A 25,090-nucleotide genomic window follows, 5' to 3' on the forward strand; every position below is an offset into this window, starting at 1 on the left:
AAAGAGATTATGCTTTCATGCAGAGTCTGGCTCAAAGTCAGAGGGTGGTACTAGTTCTTTCTGATGTATGATAAACTTTAATCAAATTATTAAAATTCTTTTAATTTTTAAAAACTAAACAATACCACATATTCTTTGGAATTGGAGAGTAGAGCTTAATGTCTGGAGCCAGAGAACTAACTATTCTTATTAAATTAGTGTACCGCCTTCCATCTGTTTTTTTTTTTTTTTTTTCCAGAAAGCATAAGAGTGTCTGGTAGAACTGTCAAAACAACAATGGAGTTTAAATGAAGTTAAATGTTAAGCAAGAAATTACTTCTCAAGAAATAAATGTCTGTAACATTGTTTATTAAATAAAACATATTTGAAAAAGTAACCCAAATAAGGAAAGCAAGTACATTTTGAAATTATTTGGTCAATATTACAGGTACAAAATTTCCCTTAGGGATACCATTGATGATCTATTACTAGAGGAAAAATGCCATCTGTATAAGGCATCACTAGCATATTCTTGCAGGTTTTCACATGGAATCTTTCTTTTTAATTTTTTAATTTTTATTTATTTTATTATTATTTTTTTTTCGCATGGAATCTTGCAAAGCTCATCCATGTTATTTTTTTTAAAGATTTATTTACTTATTGGAGAGAGAGAAAGAGAGAAAACAAGCAAGCATATAAATGGGGGGAGGGGCACAGGGAGAGGGAAAGACTCCTTAAGCAGACTATATACTGAGCTCATGACCTGACCCAAAATCAAGAGTACGCCACCCAACCAACTGAACCACCCAGGCATCCCTCATTCATGTTAATTTTCAAAGGTATTCAGGTTATGAAATAAATTCAATCCAGTTTTATAAATAGTATCATGAGTGTAATTTTTTTTAACACATTCTGTATTTTTTATTTAGATTAAATACTATTTTACTTAGCACTTATAAAAGGTAAGGTACGGGGATCCCTGGGTGGCGCAGCGGTTTGGCGCCTGCTTTTGGCCCAGGGCGCGATCCTGGAGACCCGGGATCGAATCCCACATCGGGCTCCCTGCATGGAGCCTGCTTCTCCCTCTGCCTGTGTCTCTGCCTCTCTCACTCTCTCTGTGTGACTATCGTAGGTTAAAAAAAAAAAAAAAAAAAGGTAAGGTACGGTGAATTTACTAAACTAATAGTCATTTAGGTAAGGCCTTTATTTAATAAATTCATTTTGTTTCATTTTGAGATATCACAAATATACTTGGTTGTGAGAGATTTTTAAATAATTTAATTTTTACTCCTCCCTAAAGCATGGTTTTTGTTTGTATAGTTTTGTATTATTCCAAGATGTGATTTTAAGGTTAACTGTAACATAACTTTCACACATAAATTTAAAGGAACATGTCATAAAATCCATATTGGAAAGTAATCTTAGAGTAGAAATTTCACATGCATTTCTTTGACATTTAAAAATTGCCTCTGTTTTCATATTTATATGAATGAGAGCTCTGGGTTCTGGAACTACATTACATGTGTTCGAGATCTGGGTCTGCTTTTTGTAAGTGCACAGTCTGACTAATATGCCTTGAGACCTCAGTTTCCTATCTGGAATGTGTGGCCAACATCAGTACTGCCTCCTAGAATTATTGTAAAGACTGGATGAACTAAATCATTTGACATGTTTAGCAGAATGCTTGGCACATGTGTTAAGTGCTTGTTTAATGCAAGTTATTGTTAAGGGGACCAGAGTTATTGTTAAGGGGACCAGAGTTATTTAGGGAGTAAAGAATTTGTAAAAATAAGAATAGTAACAGAAAGGTAAAATTCCAGAATCACTGTTTAATTTTGCCATGGTACAAGATTTTAGGGTTTATTGTGTAGCCCCAAACTGCGTTTTTTGAGTGACATACTATGGTAATAGTATATGCAAAAAGAATCATTGGTAAAATATTTGTTGTCCAGGCAATATTATTCTAAAAAGTTGCTTTTCTATAATGAAACTAAATGTTTTTGTAATCACTTTGTAATCAACTGTATGTTTAAATGGAGTATATTGTAGTCTAATAATTATTTTAGATGCTTGCCTACATTAAAACTGTTTTTAAAAATTTGTATATTATTATTATTATTTTTGCTATTAAAATGGAATTAAGAGTATGGATAAATATATTATAAATTAATTTATCTTTGACCATCTCACTCCTCTTTTATTTTTAGTTATTGGAGGCAATAGAAGTTTAGTTTCAGTTCTTTGTGAAAATAATTATAGATTAGTTCTCTTGATGCTCTAAATTTAGGAAAGCAGTGTGGTTGCTAGCAATTTGAGTGTTATTAATTTTACATGTGATATATTGCACAATTTTTGGCATTGTTTCTATGGCCAGTTTTAATGAACATAGGAATTCACCTTTGTTAGGAGTATATGAAGCATGTACACATCAGTGCTATCTTCTAGTTTATTATACTTTTGCCTAGTATAACCCCATGTAAGAATTAAATCAGATGAATTTTTTTTTTAGGGATGTGGCAGTTTTTAAAAGAACATCAGGGCAGCCCCGGTGGCTCAGCGGTTTAGCGCCACCTTCAGCCCAGGGCGTAATCCTGGAGACCTGGGATCCAGTCCCACATCAGGCTCCCTGTGTGGAGACGGCTTCTCCCCCTGCCTGTGTCTCTGTGCCTCTTTCTCTCTCTCTCTCTCTCTCTCTCTCTGTCTCATGAATGAATAAATAAAATCTTAAAAAATAAAAAAATAATAATAAAAAAATAAAAATAATAAAAATAAAATATTTTGGTTCTAATGGTTTTCATAATTGGTAAATGTGTTTGTAAGGTCTTTGTGTTTGAAGAAAAGAATTGTGCTTAATGTCTGTTTTCTAAGTTCTAAGGGAAATTACTACATTATACTTTATTTTCAGAAGGATAAAGCTTTTCATATAATTTATCTTTTTTCCCCTGATTTTCAGATTTTGGATGATGAAATTCAATCAGACTTTTATGTAGCTGTTCCAGAAATAATGCCTGAGCTTAATCCATTAAAGAAGAAGCTGAAAAAAAGATTTCCAAAACTAACTCGAAGTAAGGGAGAATTCTTTTTATTAATTTAATATGCTGTCAAAAGCTTTCTAATATATATATTTATTTATAAAACGAAACTGCTTATATGTAGAGTAAATAATATGTTCTAGTATTTGAATTTCATGTTGTGTAAGAACATGTGGATTTGATTTTTTTTCCCCTTTGGCATTAATACTGGTAATAATAATTTGAAAACCTAGTTACTTTATAATACCAGTTCTTTAAATTTAGGCCACATTCAAGTTTGAAATTAATGCCATATATTTAACCCACTAGATATGTTATTTTCATACTATTTTATACCTCTTTATCAATATAATATGTATGCTTGTATATGTCAGCATTCATGTATGTTCTATATATATAACATACATATATATATAACATATACATATATATATATATAATGCTTATTGTGTGCATGGCTCTGTAGATATTTCCCTTAAGGAACTTTCCCCTTCTAGTCATTTCCCTCTTATGAAATCTAGTAAGAGGTAATGTTGTTACATAAATAGCCATAGTGTGAGGTATTATATGATAAATTCACAGTATGCCAAATGTGTTCAGTAGAGGAGAAATTTATACATTGGTGGGGAAATCAGAGAAGGCATGCTGAAGGAGATAACATGTAAACTATAATTTGAGGGCACCTGGCTGGCTCATTCTGTAGAGTGTGCAACTCTTGGTCTCAGGGTTGTGAGTATGAGCCCCACTTTGGGTGTAGAGATTATTTAAAAATAAAATCTTAAAAAAAAGAAAATAAACTTTAACTTTAAAGGGCACCTAGCTGGCTCAATCAGTAGAGCATGTGACTCTTGATCCCAGAGTTGTGAATTAAAGCCCTACATTTGGTGTGGAGCCTACTTAAATAAACAAACAAACAAAAAACCTGTACCTTGAAAAATTGGATGAGTAGATTATTATTATTAATAATATTATTATTATTAATTTTAAAGATTGTATTTATTTATTTATTCATGAGAGAGACAGAGAGACAGAGGCAGAGACATAGGCAGAGGAAGAAGCAGGCTTCCTGCAAGGAGCCCATTATGGAACTTGATCCCTGGACGAGGATCACACCCTGAGCCAAAGGCAGATGCTCAACCACTGAGCCACTCAGGCATCCCATTTTAAATAGAAGAAATCTATTAATGATTTACAATGAAATAAGTCAGATATTATAGGCCATGTACAAAAAATGTCAGTTAATTTTCTTTGGCTTGTAGCAAATGGTACCCCTACATTGAAATGAAAGAGAATAATGGGAATTGTATTGGAAGATTGATCCCATATTGGGAAGGATCTTAAGTAAGATCCTAATAAGCTTGGGCTTTTATTCTGTATTTAGCAGGAATTTCTTAGAAGTTTTTAAAGTGGGGAGTTCCTTACAGTTTTAATCTAGAAAGAGTTTGTGTAAGATATATTGGCATGCATCAAAACTAGAAGTTGGGAGCTCAGGTTCGGTGCAGTTGTCAGAGACTAATAAAGGTAATGTTAAAACTAAAGTCTTCATAATGAGATGAGTAAGGAGATAAATGTCAAAGATACTAGGTCTTAGGGCTAATAGGAATGGACAAGTTGAGGAGGAGGAAGGGAGGAGTCCTATAATGCTGAGATTTTGAAGCCTAGGGATCTCCTAATAAATTGATACTAATGGAAACGGAATATTTGGGAGGAAGAATAAGTTTATTTGCTGACATTTTTTTTAGGTGTGCTGGATTTGAGATAAAATTTTATGGTATAAACAGAACAAGTGTTTTAAAATTGTTTTAGTAGATTCATTTTCAAATTCTAATTCAAATTGAACTAATTCATGATATACGATAGCCACTAATACTTATCTGAATTGTAGATTACGTTCTGTATTTAAGCTAATTCAAATGTCCTCTCTGATTCTTTTATTGTTGTAGAGTTTTGTTTAATTTTGGTAACTTGCATTGAATAACACATCCTTAATAGAAATCAGATTGAAGTTTGGTGCTTTTTATTAGCACCATTAGTCCATTATGGTAGTGTGTATTGTCATGGAATCGGACTTCGAGTCTTACCTAAGGAAAACGTGAAACTAAACATTATTTTAAAATTTAAACTGGAATTATAGTTGAATTTGATGAAAATATCTCTCATAATTTTTTGTTTCTAATTAAATTAAGCTCATTAAAACCAAACAATACTAAATATAGTCAATTAAAAGTGAAACTGAATAGCAAATATATCGGTGTCCAGTAATCTCCTTACTTTGCATAGTGAACTGATTTTTCACAGAAATTAACTTTGTCACCTTTGCTACTTTATCCATTCTCTGAAGAATCCTCTTGGCTTCTTTCTTTATTCTTTAGCCTTGAGTTTTTTTTTATTACTGCTTTCATCATAAACGTTGAGACTATTGTTTTTAGCCTGAAAGATTTTCAAATAACTTATTTCTTTATTTCAAATTAGAAAAGTGTCCCTTTAAAATGTTTATCTTTATTAATTGACTTTATTTCTACTTTCATGAGTCATGGTTTCCGTATACCTACCATGGTCAAGTTTTTTAGGTATGTAGTCCTTCACTTCGATTTGCTTTAACAAAGCATCTTGAAAAAATAGACCTTTCTCCTATAACGTTTTCTTTTCTCCCTCCTCAGGATCTGTTTAACAGCACTGGCAAAACATTTATGTTCTTTAAACATGAAGACAAACGATTAACCTGTCAAAAATGTTAACACAGAACACACCAGATGTTTATTAGAACAAATAAGACTAAAAAAAAAAAAAAGAACAAATGAGATTTGTATTATGCATTTTCAGAGCTTATTCTGATTTTTTTTCTTTAGGAACATTTGATTCCCCTTATATCCAACAAAAGATTTTAGGGTAAAATAGAAACTACGTTTTGAGCAAATGGATGAAAATTAAAAAACAAACAAGCCCCTACAGCTGAGCTCATTAGTTTCCCATTTTGTCTTACATTTTGTTTTACTAATGGGAGTGGGTGTAACTGTCTTGGCTGGATTGAGTGTGCACATTTTGCAGCTTGTTTAATGCTGCATTTTTATTCATTTTATTTTAATTACGTAACTGTAGGCAAGTTCTCTACTTGTCAAATGCACACTTGGGTTCTTTTCCTAGTATTATGTCTTCTTTCTTTGAAAAAAAGACATTTAAAACTTGCTTTTCAAATTTCTTGGAAGAAATTGGGTTTCATTTTGCTTGTCAACTAGCTTTCTTTTCCCGATGTAAATGCCCTCTGGATTGTTTCCTCTTTAATATAGATATGTTTTTTTGATATTTTAGATTTTTTTTATTGCTAACCTATCTTTTAACACTTATTAAACAAAAAATATGAGTATGAAAAATATCTTGACTTAATGGAATTAGTCTTTTATTACACATATTAACCTATGAGTGGGTATTATGACATAGATGGAGAAAGTGGAATCCTTTTTAAACTATGCTAAGTTATTGGCAGGTAGGTGGAAGAGGGACATGATTAGAAAATTGGACTCACTAATGTGTATTCTTCTTAACACATAGCTCTCTCTTTTTTCTTTTAGCAACCCTGATTCCTTATTTTATTTTTTTTAATTGGAGTTCAATTTCCAACATATAGCATAACACCCAGTGCTCATCTCATCAAGTGCCCCCCTCAGTGCCCGTCGCCCAGTCACCCCCACCCCCCGCCAACCTCCCTTTCACCACCCCTTGTTCATTTCCCAGAGTTAGGAGTCTCTCATGTTCTGTCTCCCTTTTTGATATTTCCCACTCATTTTTTTTCTCCTTTCCCCTTTATTCCCTTTCACTATTTTTTATATTCCCCAAGTGAATGAGACCGTATAATGCTTGTCCTTCTCCGATTGACTTATTTCACTCAGCATAATACCCTCCAGTTCCATCCACATTGAAGCAAATGGTGGGTGTTTGTCGTTTCTAATGGCTGAGGAATATTCCATTGTATACATAGACCACATCTTCTTTATCCATTCATCTGTCGATGGACACCGAGGCTCCTTCCACAGTTTGGCTATTGTGGACATTGCTGCTAGAAACATCGGGGTGCAGGTGTCCCGGCATTTCACTGCATCTGTATCTTTGGGGTAAATCCCCAGCAGTGCAATTGCTGGGTCGAAGGGCAGGTCTATTTTGAACTCTTTGAGGAACCTCCACACAGTTTTCCAGAGTGGCTGCACCAGTTCACATTCCCACCAACAGTGTAAGAGGGTTCCCTTTTCTCCACATCCTCTCCAACATTTGTGGTTTCCTGCCTTGTTAATTTTCCCCATTCTCACTGGGGTGAGGTGGTATCTCTTTGTGGTTTTGATTTCTATTTCCCTGATGGCAAGTGATACATTTTCTCATGTGCATGTTGGCCATGTCTATGTCTTCTTCTGTGAGATTTCTCTTCATGTCTTTTGCCCATTTCGTGATTGGATTGTTTCTTTGCTGTTGAGTTTAGTAAGTTCTTTATAGATTTTGGAAACTAGTCCTTTATCTGATATGTCATTTGCAAATATCTTCTCCCATTCTGTAGGTTGTCTTTTAGTTTTGTTGACTGTATCCTTTGCTGTGCAAAAGCTTCTTATCTTGATGAAGTCCCAATAGTTCAGTTTTGCTTTTCTTTCTTTTGCCTTCGTGGATGTATCTTGCAAGAAGTTACTATGGCCGAGTTCAAAAAGGGTGTTGCCTGTGTTCTTCTCTAGGATTTTGATGGAATCTTGTCTCACATTTAGATCTTTCATCCATTTTGAGTTTATCTTTAACACATAGCTCTTAGAGTTAACATCAATACTCTAGTTGGAGTCTTTTCAAAAAGAAAGGTTGTTGTAGGGCATCCCGGGTGGCTCAGCGGTTTAGTGTCACCTTCAGCCCAGGGTGTGATCCTGGAGACCCGGGATCAAGTCCCATGTCATGCTCCCTGTATGGAGCCTGTTTCTCCCTCTGCCTGTGTCTCTGCCTCTCTCTCTCCTCTCTGTGTTTCTCATGAATAAATAAATAAAATCTTTAAAAAAAAAAAAAAAAAAAGAAAGAAAGGATGCTGTAGCAGTCTTGTCCAAAGAGTATTCACATCTACTGAGTAAGGACACTGCTTTCTGTATGGAAGATGGTATTGTATCATATTTGACACTAGTGGATGTAAACTTACTGAAACCTAATGTGAAATATTTTTAACTCATAGATTGACATGCTGTACTTAAGAGTATTACTTGCATTTTTAAAACAATTGGAACTCTTTGGTTATATAAAGAAAAATATGAAGACAGGATTTTTGCACAGTAACGAATTAGAAATTTTTCTAAATTCCCCCCTCATGTATTAGTTTAAAAACTATTTATGTGTGAAAGACTCCAATGATAATTAGGAATAATGATAATTATTATAGATTAATTATTGATATATTACAGCTGGTTTTGTTACTCTTCCTTCATTTCCTATACTCTAGCAATAGTGGCCTTCTTGCCCTTCCTCATACACACTAAGTGTTCTCCCTTCTCTGATCTTTGGACTTACTGTTTCATCTATCTATAATGCTCTTTGCTTATCAACCTGGTTCACTTTCTCATTCAAATATCACCTAGGCAAAGAGGCCTTCCATAACTACCCTATAGAAACTGTTATCCTCCATGCCCTCTTAATCACTGATTTTTTTCATTATTGCAGTTTTTTAATTTTTTAGGACTTAATCACTTTTAGCATCTTACTCTGGCAACCACCATATTGTTCTCTGTGTTTATAGGTATTTTGCTTTTTTGTTTGTTTTTTAAATTACATATAGAAATGAAATACGGTATTTTCCTTTCTCTGTCTCACTTATTTCACTTGGCATAATAGCCCCCAGGTCCATCCATGTTGTTGCAAATGGCAAAGTCTCATACTTTTTTATGTCTGAGTAACTTTCCATTTGGGGTGTGTGTGTGTGTGTGTGTGTGTGTGTGTGTGTGTATGTATGTATGTGTATGTATGTATGTATCAATCATACCTTTTTTATCCATTCATCTGTTGATGAACACTTGGGTTGCTTCTGTCCTGACAATTGTAAATAATGCTGCAATAAACAAACATAGGGATGCATATATATTTTTTTGAATTAGTGGTTTCATTTTCTTTGTATAGATACTCAGCAGTGGGATTACTGGATTGCATGGTAATTTCTACCTTTTATTTTTTGAGGAACCTCCATACTGTTTTACACAGTGACTGTACCAATTCACATTCCTACCAGCAGTGCACAAGGATTCCTTTTTCACCACATCCTCACCAGCACTTGTTATTTCTTGTGTTTTTGATACTAGCCATTCTGACCAGGTATACGGTAATGTCTGATTGTGGTTTTGATTTGCATTTCCCTATGACTAGTGATGTTGAGCATCTTTTCATGTGTCTTTTGGCCCTCTGCATGTCTTTTTTGGGAAAATGTCTCTTCAGATCCCCTGCCCATTTTTTAATTGGATTGTTTTTCGGTGTGAGTTATGTATGTTCTTTATATATTTTGGCTGTTAACCCACTATCACATATGTCAGTTGCATATATCTTCTCCCACTCAGTAGGTTGCCTTTTTGTTTTGTTGATTATTTTCTTCACTGTGCAAAAGCTTTTTATTTTTTGGTGTAGTCCCATTAGATTATTTTTGCTTTTATTTCCCTTGTCTAAGAAGTATCTAGAAAAATGTTGCTAAAGTTTATATCAGAGATTATTGACTATGTTTTCTTCTAGGAGTTTTATGATTTTAGGTCCCAGATTTAAGTCTTTAACCCATTTTGAGTTTATTTTTGTTTAGTGTAAAAAGGGGTCCAACTTCATTCTTTTGCATGTAGCTGTCTAGTTTTTCACTGTTTATTGAAGGGACCTTCTTTTCTCCATTGTATATTCTTGCCTTCTTTGGTGAAGACTAATTGACCATGTAAGTGTGGGTTTATTTTTGGACTCTGTCCTGTTCTGTTGGTCCATGTGTCTGTTTTTGTGACAGTACCATACTTTTTCTGATTGCTACAACTTTGCAGTATATCTTGAAATGTGGGATTTTTTACCTCCAACTTTGTTCTGTTTTTCTTGTGTGTTTTTTTTCTTCCCAAGATTGCTTTGGGTATTCAGGGTCTTTTGTGGCTCCATACAGATTTTGGGATTATTTGTTCTAGTTCTGTGAAAAATGCTGTTGGTATTGATAAGTATTCTATTGAATCTGTACATTGCTTTGGGTAGTATGGACATTTTAATGCATTGCTTAATTTTAACATAATATTAATTCCTTTGGTCCATGAGCATGGAATATCTTTCTATTTGTTTGTATCATCTTCAGTTTCTTTCATCCATGTTTTATAGTTTTCAGTCTTCTACCTCCTTGGTCAAATTTATTCCTAGGTATTTTATTCTCTTTTGGTGCAATTGTAGATGAGATTGCTTTCTTAATTTCTCTTTCTGCTGCTTCATTGTTAATGTATAGAAATGCAACAGATTTCTGTATTATTAATTTTGTATCCTGCAAGCCTACTGAATTCATTTATTTTTTTAAGATTTTATTTATTTATTTGAGAGAGAGAAAGAAAGAGAGCTAGCATGAGCAGGAGGAGGGGCAAAAGGAGAGGGAAAGGGAGAAGCAGACTTCCTGCTGAGCACAATCTGATGTGGGGCTTGATCCCAGGAAACTGGACCTGAGCTGAAGTCAGACACTTAAGCAACTGAGCCACCCAGGCATAATAGTTTTTGGTGGTCTTTAGGGTTTTCTGTGTAGTATTATATCATCTGCAAATAGTAACAGTTATACTTCTTCCTTAGTAGTTTGGATCCCCCCCCTTTTTTTTTCATGTCTGATTGCTATTGCTAGGACTTCCAGTAGGTGTTGAATAAAAATGGCAAGAGTCGACATCCTTATTTTATTTCTGTTTTTTGAGGAAAAGCTTCCAGTTTGTCATATTGAGTATAGTGTTAACTGTACATTTGTCATATTTAGCCTTTATTATGTTGAGGTATGTTCCTTCTATATAGATGTTGAGAGTTTTTATCAGGAACAGATATTGAAATTTGTCATTGCTTTTTCTGTATCTACTAAGATGATCACATGATTTTCATCTTTCATTTTATATCCTTTTTTTTTGTTGTGTGTATTTGGTTCTTATTAGAGTATGAGTATTTTTTGGTTTTGTCCAATTGTATTCATATGGCCTAGAATGATATGTGGCACATAGGGGGCCTCAACAAATATTTGTACAGTGAATGCACATTGTAACATTCAGTTGATAGAAGATACAACATTAAATTAAGTCAAGTGAGGAATGAATTACAATTTATAGATTTTTTTTTGGATTAGAATAATTGTATGTATAGTTATTGAGAATCTGTATCAACTGTGTCCCAAGCCTTGAGTGTGGTAAGTATGAACAAGATAGACAAGGCCCTTACTGTCACAGAACTGTTTTTTGCAGCAGGCAAACTTATTTAATTTGATATTTAATCATGCTCAGATTTCTAGTTAAACAAAAGAACCATAAAACATATATTTGATATATAAAAAACCTTTATTTGATTTAGCTATCTTTTCTAGCTATGATCTTTTCTTCTTTGTTGTTTTATACTGTTTTACACAAGTGGTCTTCACTGGTTGGATGTCTCCTTTTCCTTACCAAGTATTATTCTTTCTTACATCCTTCTTTCATAATTCAACTAAAATGTTGCTCTTAGTAAAAATCATCAGTTTTTCTTTTGCCGTATTCAGAGATCTCTTCTAATTTTTTTTTTTTTGTTTCTGGAAATTTTCTTTTACACTATATGATCTTAACTCACCTTCTTTCTTATTAACTGTCCCTACTTTTTCTTCCCTGTCTTGTTTTATCCTACTCTCTTCTTTCCTATGATATTCTTGGATAAAGGAGAAAAGAGAATATTAGAGTGAAATACCTGATTATATAGTTTAATACTGATTATGTTCATTATGGAAATTGGTAGAATTAGAAGAAGAGAAAGGGAAGGGAAGACAAAAGAGAGAGGTAGAAGAATATAAAAGTACAGAGAAAAGAGAAAATGAAGAAGACAGCAACTACATATAATAAGGGCTAGCAGAGCCCTAGAAATAGTGGTGAAGATTTAACATTGGGCTATATTGAAAAGCAGAATGGAATATTGGTTAATATATACCTCTCTTGGTCTTATGTTTATTCACTTACGACCTTCAACTGGCTTTTTAACATTTTTGTGTCTCTGTTTATGCATCTACAAAATGGATTTCATGATAACATCTCTCTATAGTGTTTTTGTTATAGTGTGTAAGAGCTTAGCACAGGCTGGGTGATAGGTGCATAATATAAATGAACTATAATTATTACTGACTCCCTGCAATTCCTAAGGTAGCTATTTATTCTCTGCAGTTAATTTAGGAGTATTCATTCTTGTTCATGCCTTTATATATCATTTCTGCCTTCATAATTCATTTATTAATTAAAAACATAATAATTGAGGACCTACTATGTGCCAGACAGTGCACTGAGGGTTGAAAGATAAAAAGATAGTTTCCATCTTTAAGGAGATTTAAAAAGAGAGAGACAAGAACAAACTACTGCACTAAAATGCAGAAAGAGAACTAGTGTACAGTGTGCAAAGTGTTGAGAGGATTGAGGGACTACTTTGTAGAATCAGATTATATAAAGGAGACAGCAGTTGAGAGGTTAAGGATTAGTAAGTATTAGTAAGTATTTTCTTTCCTGACATGCATGGGGAGAACATTCCATGTAGAGGAAATGGCACAAAAATATGAGAAAGTTGTGTTCAGGAAATTATAAATACTTTTCTATCATTTGGTACATAACATTTTATCAGATAATGGTGATCAGTGGGGTTAGACAGTGATAGGCAGTGGGCCAGATGACCGAGAGCTTTGTGTGATGTACTGTGGAGGTTAGATTTTATCCTTTATCACTTAGAAGCCATTGAAAAATGTTGCTCAGAAGAATGATGTAAGATTTGCTTATTTGAATTACTGTATGTGGGAGCTGTGTAAGTGATAGCATGGTAATAGAGAAATGATGTAACTCAAACAGAGACCAGTAGGAGGCTAACGCAGTAGGCTAAGTAAAAGATGAATAAGGACAGAATCTGAGCAGCGGCAATAAAAATGAAGAGGAGGAAGGCTGTTGTGGGATATTGAGGAGGCAGAATGAACAGTAGTTACTGATTAGATATAGGGGGTAAAGGCGAGGGAGGAATCTAGAATGATTCCCTGATTTCTGTTGTGAGTAATCCAGTATATACTATGAAATAGACAGGTGGTGAAACAGGTTTGGGCATGATCATATCAGGCAAAAGAGGGAAGATAGAGTTAGGCTGGCACAAATTTATTCTATTTTCCTAGAAGTCAGTATGAAGATGAATAAGTTGTGATAAATAAATGTGCACATTGTAATTTCTAGAGTAAGTGAAAATCATGCACAGATACAGGTTAAAACTAAATAAAGGAATAAAAAAAAGATACACTAAAATATTTTTGTTTAAAAGAGAAGAGGCAGTAAAGGAAGAAAAGAGGAACATAAGAGGTGAGACAAATGAGACAAATAGAAAACACATCAAAATAAAAACCTAAATCCAGCCATATCAATAGTTTTGTTATTTGGAAATGGAATGAATGAACATTCCACCTGAAAGAGATTATAAGACAAAGAAAAAAAATCCAATTTTATGGTGTTTACAGGAGACACACTTTATATTCAAACATACAAATAGGCTAAAAATAAAATGATAGGTAAAGATATACTATGAAAACAGTAAGCATTAGTGACTTGGACTGACTGTATTAATACCAGACAAAATGGACTGTTGAGACAAGGGCTGTTAGGAACAACTTTATGCCAGTGAAACGGGCAAATTTCTTGTAAGACACAGATCACTAGTGTATCTAGAAAATCTACATGGATCTATAGCAACTGAAGAAATTGAATTAGTAATTTACAGCTTCCCACAGTGAAAAGTTCAGAGCCAGGTGACTTCTTACTGGTGTATTCTATCCAATATTTAAGGCAAAAATAATATCACAACCTCTTTTAGAAAATAATGGGGAAGGAACACTTACCAACTCATTTTATGAACTCAGCATTACCCTGATATCAGAGGTAGACAGGACATTACAAACAAAGAAAACAACAGACCAATATCCTTCAATCCTTCGAGCATTGAAGCACGAATTTTTACCAAATATTAGCAAATTGAATCCAGCAGTATGTTTTTATGTATATATGTATGTATATAAAGGTTAGTAAACACTAACTAAGAAGGTTTATTCTAGGATCACAAAGTTAGCTTAACATCTGAACATCAATATACTATATCATGTTAATAGAATAAAGGAAGTAGGGCAGCCCCGGTGGCGCAGCGGTTTAGCGCCGCCTGCAGCCCGGGGTGTGATCCTGGAGACCCTGGATCGAGTCCCACGTCGGGCTCCCTGCATGGGGCCTGCTTCTCCCTCTGCCTGTGTCTCTGCCTCTCTCTCGCTCTCTCTGAATGAATAAATAAATAAATCTTTAAAAAAATAAAAGACTAAACAAATTTAAAAAAAAGATTAAAAAAAAAAAGAATAAAGGAAGTAGATCTTAAGATCATCTCAGTAGATGCAGGGAAATCATTTGACAAAGTCTACAGCAGCCATTCATGCTAAGAATTTAGAATACTAGGAATAGAAGTGAACTTCCTCAACTTGACAAAGCACATTTATGAAAAATCAGCAGTTTATATCATTCTTAGTGATGAAACCATTAAGATTGAGTGCTCTCTACCTAAAATCAGGAACAAAGTAAAGATTTGTGCTCTCATCATTTATGTTCAGCCTTGTACTGAAGGTCAGTGAAATAAAGGGCATACATATGGGAAAGGAAAAAATCAAACTGTCATTATACCCAGAAATTGTGATCCTGAGTGAATTCTAATAAGTGAATTTAGAGAGGTAAAGTATTTAAGATCAATACACAAAATCAACTGTATTTCTATAGTAGCAATAGCTAATCAAAATGAAATTTATAAAAATAATATTAATAAGAGTTTAGAAGGTTAAATAAGGGAATAATAAGTCAAAATAAGGAATAAATTTAACAAAAGACACAAGACCTACTTACAGAGAGCTGTTTAATGTTGCTTAAAGTGTCAGGAATACCTAAGAAAATAAAGGGGCATGTCATTGCTATTTGAAGGATAATATTATTAAGAGGGAGTTTTTCCTATATTTTCTACAAATTTAGTGCCGTCCCAATCAAGCTCCCAGAAAGATTTAAAAAAAAAAAAACATTTTTTTGAAATTAATAACATTTATTTTTGAATTAATACATAAGTGGAAATGGAAGGAGCCTGGAATTAAAAAAAAAAAAGTTTTTAAAAAAGGAAGAACAGAATTGGAGGACTTGCATTACCTGATTTAAGACTTTAGTGCTGTAGTAATCAGGACAGTGTGGTATGGCATGAGTATGGATGTGTGTAGATCAAACATTGGGAGTTAAAAAAAATAGACCCAAGCCTAAGGGACAACTGCTTTTTGGCAAAGCTGCCAAGGTTATATGGGGGAAGAATACTTTTCAATGAATGTTTTGAATTAACTGGATATCCCTTTCCTCACATCAAACACAAATATTAATTAAAGATGGATCACAAATCTAATTGTAAGGGCTAAAGCCATGAAATTCTAGAAGAAAATTTTCTGGAAGAGCATCTTTCTGGCTCTGAATTAGACAAAGATTTCTTAGGACACAAAAAGCATGAGCCATAGAAGAAATTGCTACATTGAACTATTAAAATTAAAAACTTGCTTATGGGAAAACACCACTAAGAAAAAAAAAAGACAAGCCTCAGTTTGGTGGAGAATATTTGCTACATATATATCTGATAAAAGACTTATATCCAGAATATACAAAGAACTCTATAATTTAGGAAGAGAATATTTTTAAAAGGGGGCAAAAGAACTGAACAGGCAGTTTACAAAATAAGATCTAAATTTGGCCATTAAGCACTAGAAATGATGCTCAACATCTTGGTCATTAGGTAAATGCAAATCAACAAGGACAGACTTTGGTCAGAAGACAAAGAGGAGGATCCCTGGGTGGCTCAGCAGTTTGGCACCTGCCTTTGGCCCAGGGCATGATCCTGGGGTCCTGGGATCGAGTCCCACGTCAGGCTCCCTGCATGAAGCCTGCTTCTCCTTCTGCCTGTGTCTCTGCCTCTCTCTCTGTGTCTTTCATGAATAAATAAAATCTTAAAAAAAAAAAAAAAAAAAAAAACAGGAACAAAAAGGAATATGTTAGGTCAAAGGAAGATTTTATTTGGGGATAGAATTGGCCTGAAAATTCAAATCTGCATCATTACTAAACCCGATCTATCAATTTTTTTTCTGGTTTCATATTCTAACTGTAAACACACTATATATATATAAGTTTTTTAGTACTCCATCAGAACCTTCTCTTCAGTATGTTTTAATGCAGACCTATTTCTATTTTCTTCTTAAGCCCTGATCTTTCACACTCATTGAACGTCACTATGAGATCAGACCCAAGATGATGAAGTCGTTTGTTTATTCTTTCAGCAAACATCTGCCCTTTTGTACTCCTTACTAATTAACCTACCTGCATCTAGACAGAGATATTAGGTAGGCTATTGGAGATCATTGATGAGAGAGGTTGTAACTGGAGATAAAATTGGCAATTATCTGTAGATAAATGGTTTTTAAAGCCATGTATCTGGATGAGATCACTTAGGTGTGATTAATAGAAAGAGGTCAGATGACTGAGCTCTAAGGTAGTTTAATCTTTGTAAGTCACCTAGGGAAGGGTGGGTCAACCAACAAATTGAGTGGAACAGCTAGTAAGAGTAGTGTTTCAGAGAACAAGTCTGGATATTTTAAGAAAAGAAGAGATATATATATACTCTGAACTGCTCTTGATAGGTCAAGTCAGAGGAGCATTGAGAAATGATTATTAGATTTATCATTGTGAAGGTCATTGGTGACCTTGACACTATTATTTTCAGTGGATGATAACCTGATTGAAGTAGATTTAAGAGAAAATGGAAAGAGGAAGTAGAGAGAGAAAGACTAGACAGCTGTTTTGAGAACTAATACTCTTAAGGGAAGTATTGGCCGCCTGAAGACATTATGAAGTTGTAGATGTGTTTTAAGTTGGGAGGTTTTATTGCAAGTTTGTAAGCTGTTGATAGTGTTTTAGAAAAGCATGTCTAAGAAAATTGACAGTGTAATAGAAGGGAGGGGTGGGATCTAGTGCACAAATGAAGATGATTGGCTTTTGCTAAGAGCACAGACTCTTCATTCACAGTGACAGAAAGGAAGAAGGCATTGTGGTTATAGATTTTGGTTAGTCAACATAATTCTTGAGCTCTCACTTTGTAGAAGGCACTATTCTTAAGGAACAACATTTAGTAGAGATAGGAGTGCCTGTTTTTTGTACACCACTATCAGCATTTACTGTTTATATGATACTATTTTTCATACTGTTTAATACTAGTTACATCAGAATGTGATATTAAAAAAAGTAGCATTTTATAGTAGTTGTTCCATCTGCACATCCCTTTTCTTCCCATCAATGACAATTAGATTGTAAGCTCCTTGTGGATAATTGCTTTCATTTACAGTGAAGTGCTCCTGAGCCATACTGAACAACTCCTCAGATGATCCTTAAAATATGCTGAAGATATACCATACTCTCTATGTAATGATATCTTCACGTTGACTTATCATGGGAAGAATTATTGGATACACTGAAGAGTGGTGTGTCTTTAGTAGCATATTCCTTATTATATTTCTTACTCTTCAAATAATTCATATTTTCTATGTACAAAATTGAAAAATTTTCAAGTTAAGCTGCGTTGTCACGAAATCTTAAAAACTTATATTTTGTGTATTAAATTTGAATTAATGACTGAAATTTGGGAGGTACAGTTTATTTTTGAAGTCTTCTCTGTGATCCTTTGAAAATTCTTAATTTTTACCTTGACTTAATTTTTCTTCTTTCTATATTCAGTTATACTTCTTTTTCTACCATAGTGGAGGACAAAGTTTTTTTTTCTTTTTTTAAAGGTTTGCATGTTTATTTATAATTACAATTTACATTACTCCAACAGAGCAGCCCACTGCTATGTTCTAATTCTTAGCCATTAAGTCCTACAAAAGTAAACCCAAGCTTTTACAGTAACTGAATCAATACAGAACTAAAACCTTTATAGCTATGTAAAGGGGCTTAGTTACCAAGGTGCTTATGTTCAACATGATGCCCTCTCTGGCAGAAGGGTGCATGCTTACACTAAAGGTCTGACCCATTTACTCATGCAACAAATTTATATTCCCCACCCTCCCTCCACCCACTGTAAAACAAAAACACAGCTATTTACAGTTGAGAAGAAAAAGGTTCTTGGTTAACCAACTTTGCAAAAAAGACTGGCTCATTTCCAAGTGGATGAGACACTGAACATTGGCCAGAGTCCATTAGAATCCTATAAATTGAGTTTCAATTCTTAACTCTTTTTTCATGCCAGTTTCTGTAGCCATTTGTGCAATAATGAGCTGCTTCTGGACTGTCAGTCACTATGATTATTATTTCTACTGCTAAATCTTGTGACTTTTCTAGTTCGTCTCTCTTTTTTATGGTAAGAAAGGTCAGGTGAGTTTCACATTAAAGTAGGTAAAAAACTTCTTAAAAGATTTCAAGACTACTGTTTGCTTTTATCACAGAAAATCTTTTTTTTTTAATCACAGAAAATCTTAAAGATTTTATTTTAATTTGTCCTAATGTTTCTAAAGTGCAATAAGTGTCATCTTTGCATATACTTATTTATTGGTTATCTATTAGTGTACAAGAACATTACCACAAATTTAGTGGCTTAAAACAACACACATGTACTGTCTCATAGTTTCTGTATGTTAGGAATGTGTATATAGCTAAGCTGAGTCCCCTCTGCTTCAGTGTCTCATAAAGCTTCTGTCAAGATATCATTCAGAGGGATCCCTGGGTGGCGCAGCGGTTTGGCGCCTGCCTTTGGCCCAGGGTGCGATCCTGGAGACCCGGGATTGAATCCCATATCGGGCTCCTGGTGCATGGAGCCTGCTTCTCCCTCTGCCTATGTCTCTGTCTCTCTCTCTCTCTCTCTCTGTGTGACTATAATAAGTAAATAAATAAAAATTAAAAAAAAAATTAAAAAAAGATATTCAGAACTTGCGGTTTCATCTGAGATTTGACTGGGGAAGGGTCGTCTTCTGGACTCATTTGGCTTTTTGGCAGGATTCAGTTCTTTGCAGGTTGCTAGAACTTTTTCATGTGTCAGCTTAAAACATTGCAGCTGCTGCTTTAAAACTAGTAGGGAAGAGAGTGTTCTCCAAGATGGGCATTATGGTTTTATGTAATGTAATCATGTACATATAAACATCTTGTCACTTGGTTAGAAGCAAGGTGTCACTCCTATCCACACTCGGGGGTGGGAGGGGATCACGAAAGAGCATGAAAGCCAGGAAATGGGCATCAGGGGGGCCACTCTAAAGTCTGTCTGCCACAACTTGTTTGCTATGTCTTAATATGGAATGAATGTTTCTCTTATTCAGTAATTTTTGTTACTTATATATAGTGATAACTTTGGGTTTTTAATTTTTCTAACCAGATTCTATTGGCCGTGACATCCCCAAAATGCTTGAATTATTTAAAACTGGACATGAAATTAAGGTAGATGAAGAAAGGGAGAACTTTCTCGAGACCAAAATAGCAACAGTAAGTTATAGTAGAAATTATTAAGTAACCATCTTTTCTTTTTTCGCTTAAGTGCCTGATAATTTATAATACAATATGCCAGTCCTTTGAACTTGTTCTTGGTTCTAGCATCAGGAATAGCACTAATATACAGTTAGATAATTTTTTTCTGTTCTGTAGATTGAACTCCTAAATATTTTTTTTTTTGAACTCCTAAATATTAATGGTATTTAAGAATTCCTTCATGTGCCACTCAGTGATACTGTCCTTTATCTTATTTGATTATTCTACGTATGTATTTTTTGCTCTCTGATATTCTAAGGTTATTGAGAGTAGGATTGTATATCCCTGTGGAACGTTGCATAATGCTCAGCCCATAGTAGGTATTTAATACTACAACAATGGAATTGAGTAATTTGCTTTATTTTTATGAATTATTTTGATTATCCCTGGTTGTATTTTAAAACTGCCTACTCATAGAAGAGACTGGAAATCAACTTCCAAAGCTATTTTTTGGACTCTGTTATAGATATATCAGGTTTATAGGACTATGTTTGTAGATATATAGTTATTTGCTAATACCTTCTTTATGCTAAAAAATCTTCAGAGTTTTTTTTTCCTGTTTAGTAACTAACCATAGGAATAATAGTGATATTGATAATAAAATTTAAACAGTACCTAGCAAGTGCCAGACACTATTCTAAACACTCTTCATACATTCCCTTTCTTAATCTTCAACACTATGAGAGGACAAATTATCATCACTATTTAATGGATGAAGGCATAGAAGCCCAAAGAGTTTAAATAATTTTTCTAAGGTCTCACAGCTAATATGAGGCAGAATAGGTATTTAAACATTGGCAGTCTTTTCAAGAGTCCAGGTTCTTTGCCCCAAACCATCTTCCCTCATGCCTGGAATTATTTGAATAGCTTATTCCTCTTTCCATCCAGCTCTTAAGAGGAATTCTGCATTATAGCTAGTGGCTAATAGTCCAAGCTAATTGAGCTATGCCCAATATAGTTCATCAGAAGTAGGGAAAAGGCACTCAGCTAGTTTTATAGAATGAAAACTTGCTTTATTTTTTTTAAAGATTATATTTATTTATTCATGAGAGATACAGAGAGAGAGAGGCAGAGACACAGAAGGAGAAGCAGGCTCCGTGCAGGAAACCCGATATGGGACTTGATCCCGGGTCTCCAGGATCACACCCTGGGCCAAAGGCACGTGCTAAACCACTAAGCCACCCAGGGATCCCCATAAAACTTGCTTTTTTTTTTTTATGATTTAATTTATTTATTCATGAGACACACAGACACAGGCAGAGGGAGAAAACAGGCTCCATGCAGGGAGCCCGACATGGGACTTGATCCTGGGTCTCCAGGATTACACCATGGGCCGAAGGTGGCACTAAACTGCTGAACCACCTGGGCTGCCCCAAAACTTGCTTTAGAAAAGGGCAGAATAATTTAATCTAGTCAGGGATTGGGAAATCCCTCATTGTCATTGCATTAGAGCTCAGCACCAATTGTGTGGTATCGTGTTCTCCTAGAATCTGATGTTGTACTTTCCTTATTTCCAGGAGGCCCTTGGCAGTGTTTCATGTTTGTTAGGGATGACAACATTGTAATGGGAAAAGCAAACGAAAAAAATGGAAATTTTAAGAAAATATTCTAGAGTTGTAGAGACTTAGGTTTGAATACCTGTTCTATTACTTATGGGATGGCAGACTGTAAAAAAACAAGTTTCTTAATGTTTGTCTTGAATTCCTGAGCTGTAGAATTTATGTAGTAATATTTATTTCACAATGTAGTTTTGAAGGTTAAATAAAAATATGAAATGGAAACAGCAGTTGTTACTGTTTTTTTGTTTTTAGAGATTTATTTTATTTCAGAGATAGAGTGTGTGGAGGGAGGAGCAGAGGGAGAGAATCTTTAAGCAGACTCTTGCCGAGCGGGGAGCCCTATATGCAGGGCTTGATCCCACAACCCATGAGATTATGACTTGAGCCAAAACCAAGTCGGATGCTCAACCAGCCACCCAGGTGGTCTGTTGTTACTGTTTTAGTTGGACTTTTGGGGACTATTGGATGTCTTTATAAGACTATTTCTTTCCAGCTGGATCTTTTCTTTTTGTTATGTTTTCAGTATATTTTTTTAATGGATCCTGACTCAGTGTATAAGAAACCATGGCATCTCATTTATTCTTTTTAACAGATGCCATAGTGATTAAGTGATTACATGAGCTCCAGTTCAGATTACTTGTATCATTTAGAGGTAGAATGCTTTTTCTTAATGAAAAATAAATGAACTTCTGTGTTTAAAGCAACTTTTTTTTGAATACTACTTAAATATTATAGTATTGTATAATAAGCAGGTTAAGAGAATGGGTTTTAGATCCATACTATCTGGATTCTAATCCTAGTTCCAGATTAGAATTGTGTTACTTTGCTCTCTGAACCTTAGTTTTCCCCCATTCCCCCTAATGTGAAATGAAGTTAATAATGATAATTACTTTCTAGGTTAGGAAGGAGTAGGTGAAATAATGAATATAAAGCAGACTTCTATTTCTGGCTAACATGAAGTAACAGGAACCTGATTTACTCTCTCACCTGAAACAGTCAGCACTACCGTGATACCAAAACCAGGCAAAGAAACTAACAGTTTAGTATCATTTATGAAAAATAGGTGTTAAAATTATAAACTAAATTTTATCTGATAGAATGCAGCAATATATGAAAAGGATAAGATCACCAAGTAGGATTTATCCTAAGAATGCTAAGTTAGTGTAACATTCAATGATCAATTATTAAAATTCACCATATTAACAAATTATAAAAGAAAAGCCATCTGATCATCTCAGTAGATATAGAGAAAGCATTTAATATAATCCAACATTTATTCCTGATTAAAAAGTCTTAGCAAACTAGGACTAGAAGTTAATGTCCTCAACCTGATAAACAGCATCTAAGAAAAACCAATAGTTAACATACTTAGAAGTAAAAGACTGAATACTTTCCTTCTAAGACCAGAAACAAGTTAAGGATATTCACTCTCACCACTTCTGTTCTCCATTGATCTAGGGATTCTAGGCAGTGCAATCAGGCAAAAAAAGGAAGCATCCTGATTAGAAAGGAAAAAATAAAATAGTTGTTATTCACAGATGGTATGATCTAGCTACAAAAATAAAGAAGTAAATTAAGTAAGGTTGCAGGATACAAGTATACAAAAACCAGTTTTGCTTCTGTATAGCAGCAATAATTAGAAATTAAAATTCTTTAAAGAAATTAAAAGTTTTAAATAATAATTTATAGTAATATAAAAAAATAGGAAATACTTAGAGATAAATCTGACAAAAGATGTGAAAGATCCATACACTGAAAATTTCAAAATATACTTGAGGGAAATTAAGATGTAATAAATGATGAGGTATATGATGTTTATGGATCAGTAAATTCAGTATTTTAAAGATGTCAGTTGTCCCCAAAGTAATGTATAGATTCAGCATATTCATGATCAAAATCCCACTTAGCCTTTTTTATTTTGTAGAAACTGGCAAGCTGATAATGAAATATGGAAATACAAAAGATCTAGAATAACTAAAACAACTTTGACAAATAGCAAAATTAGAGGTCTGATTTCAAGATTTATAAAGCTACAGTATTTAAGACAGTGTGGAATTGACACCAAAGAAGACAGAATGATATGGAATAGAATAGAGTCCCCCAAAACAAAACAAAACATATATGGACAACTGATTTAAAACAAGTTGCAAAGTCATTTTTAATGGAGAAACATTAGTCTTTTCAAGAAATGATACCAGAACAGTTGAATATCTATCTACAGTAAAATGAACTTTGACCCATAACTTTATACCATATATAATTAACTCAAAATGTATCAAAGATGTAAATATAAAGCCTAAAATTATAAAATTTCTGGAAGAAAAAGTTGAGTTAGGGAATGATTTTTTTTTTTAGATGTGAATGTAAAGTATAGTCATGATCCACAAAAGAAGAAATTGATAAATTTCACTGTATAAAAACTAAAAGCTATTTTAGCTTTCTATTTTCTATTTATTTATTTTTAAAGATTTTATTTATTTATTCAGGAGAGACACAGAGAGAGAGGCACGCAGAGACACAGGCAGAGGGAGAAGCAGGCTCCATGCAGGAAGCCCGATGCAGGACTCGATCCCGGGTCTCCAGGATCACACCCTGGGCCAAAGGCGGTGCTAAACTGCTGAGCCACCCGGGCTGCCCAACATTTTCTCTTTAAAAGACACTGTTAAGAGAATGAGAAGATAAATCACAGACTGGGTTAAAATATTGATAAATCATATAACTGTTATCAATAATATCCATAATATATAAAGAGCTCCCAAAGCTTGATAATAAAACAACCCAGTTTTAAAAACCAGCAAAAGATTGGAACATACCTCATCAAAATGTAACAAACACATGGCATAGAGATGAGAAACAATTTGAAAGATGCTCAACATTATTAGTTGTTATAGAAATACAAATTAAAACCACAGTGAGATATCACTATACATCTGTTGGAATGCTTAAATTAAAAAGATTGACCATAGCAAGGACTGGTAAAGATATGGAGAGACTGGAACACTTACACTACTTTGGCAGTGTAAAATGATATATCCTCTTTGGCAAACAGTTTGGCAGCTTAAGAAATTTAACATCCAAGAGTGCCAGGCTGGCTCAGTCAGTTGGGTGGCCGACTCTTGATTTTGGCTCAGGTCATGATCTCAGTGCCCTAGGATTGAGCCATGCATTGGGCTCCACACTCAGTGGGAAGTCTGTTTCAGGATTCTCTCCCTCTCTCTCTTTCTGCCCCTCCCCCTACTTGCTCTCTCTCTAAATTAAATAAATACATCTTTTTAAAAAAGGAAATTTAACATCCACTTGCTAGATGAAACACCATTTCACTTTTAGATATTTATCCAGGAGAAATGAAAACATATGTCCATACAAAGACCTATGAACAAATGCTCATAACAGATTTATTTGTAATAGCTAAAAGCTGGAAACATCCCACATGTCCATTGACAGGTGAATGTATAAACACTTTGTTATATCTATGTAATAGAATATTCTTTAGTAATAAAAAAATAATTGATACATGCTTTAACACGGATGAATATAAAAATGATTGTGCTAAGTAAAAGCCAGAGAAGTTACATACTGTATGATTCTACTTATATAAAATTCTGACAAATGCAAATTTATATAGTATCACTAATGTATAGTGACAGAAAGCAGACCAGTAGTTATAATGGGCAGAGGTAGATGGGGAGTAGTGGAAGGAGGGATTATAAAGGAGCACAAGGAATTTTGGGGATGATTGATG

General features: G+C 34.2%; 1 protein-coding gene across 7 annotated transcripts in view; it reads left to right on the forward strand.

The window, feature by feature from the left end:
* The window catches only part of MRPL1 (mitochondrial ribosomal protein L1), a 94,568-nt gene that overhangs the window by 34,658 nt on the left and 34,820 nt on the right, over positions 1-25,090 (forward strand). For 6 of the 7 annotated variants that reach the window (XR_012023111.1, XR_012023112.1, XM_072809975.1 and 3 more), the window contains 2 exons: positions 2,933-3,044; positions 19,641-19,747. Coding sequence is in view for 5 of the 7 variants with exons in the window: in XM_072809975.1 (XP_072666076.1) it covers positions 2,933-3,044; positions 19,641-19,747 (219 nt within the window). In the remaining 2 variants the exon portion in view is untranslated. Of the gene's footprint in view, positions 1-2,932; positions 3,045-19,640; positions 19,748-21,306; positions 24,020-25,090 lie in introns of those variants that run through there. The other variant, XM_072809978.1, reaches the window with a different exon arrangement.

This window comes from Canis lupus, chromosome 33 (genome assembly GCF_048164855.1).
Source record: "Canis lupus baileyi chromosome 33, mCanLup2.hap1, whole genome shotgun sequence".
Classification (NCBI taxonomy): domain Eukaryota; kingdom Metazoa; phylum Chordata; class Mammalia; order Carnivora; family Canidae; genus Canis; species Canis lupus.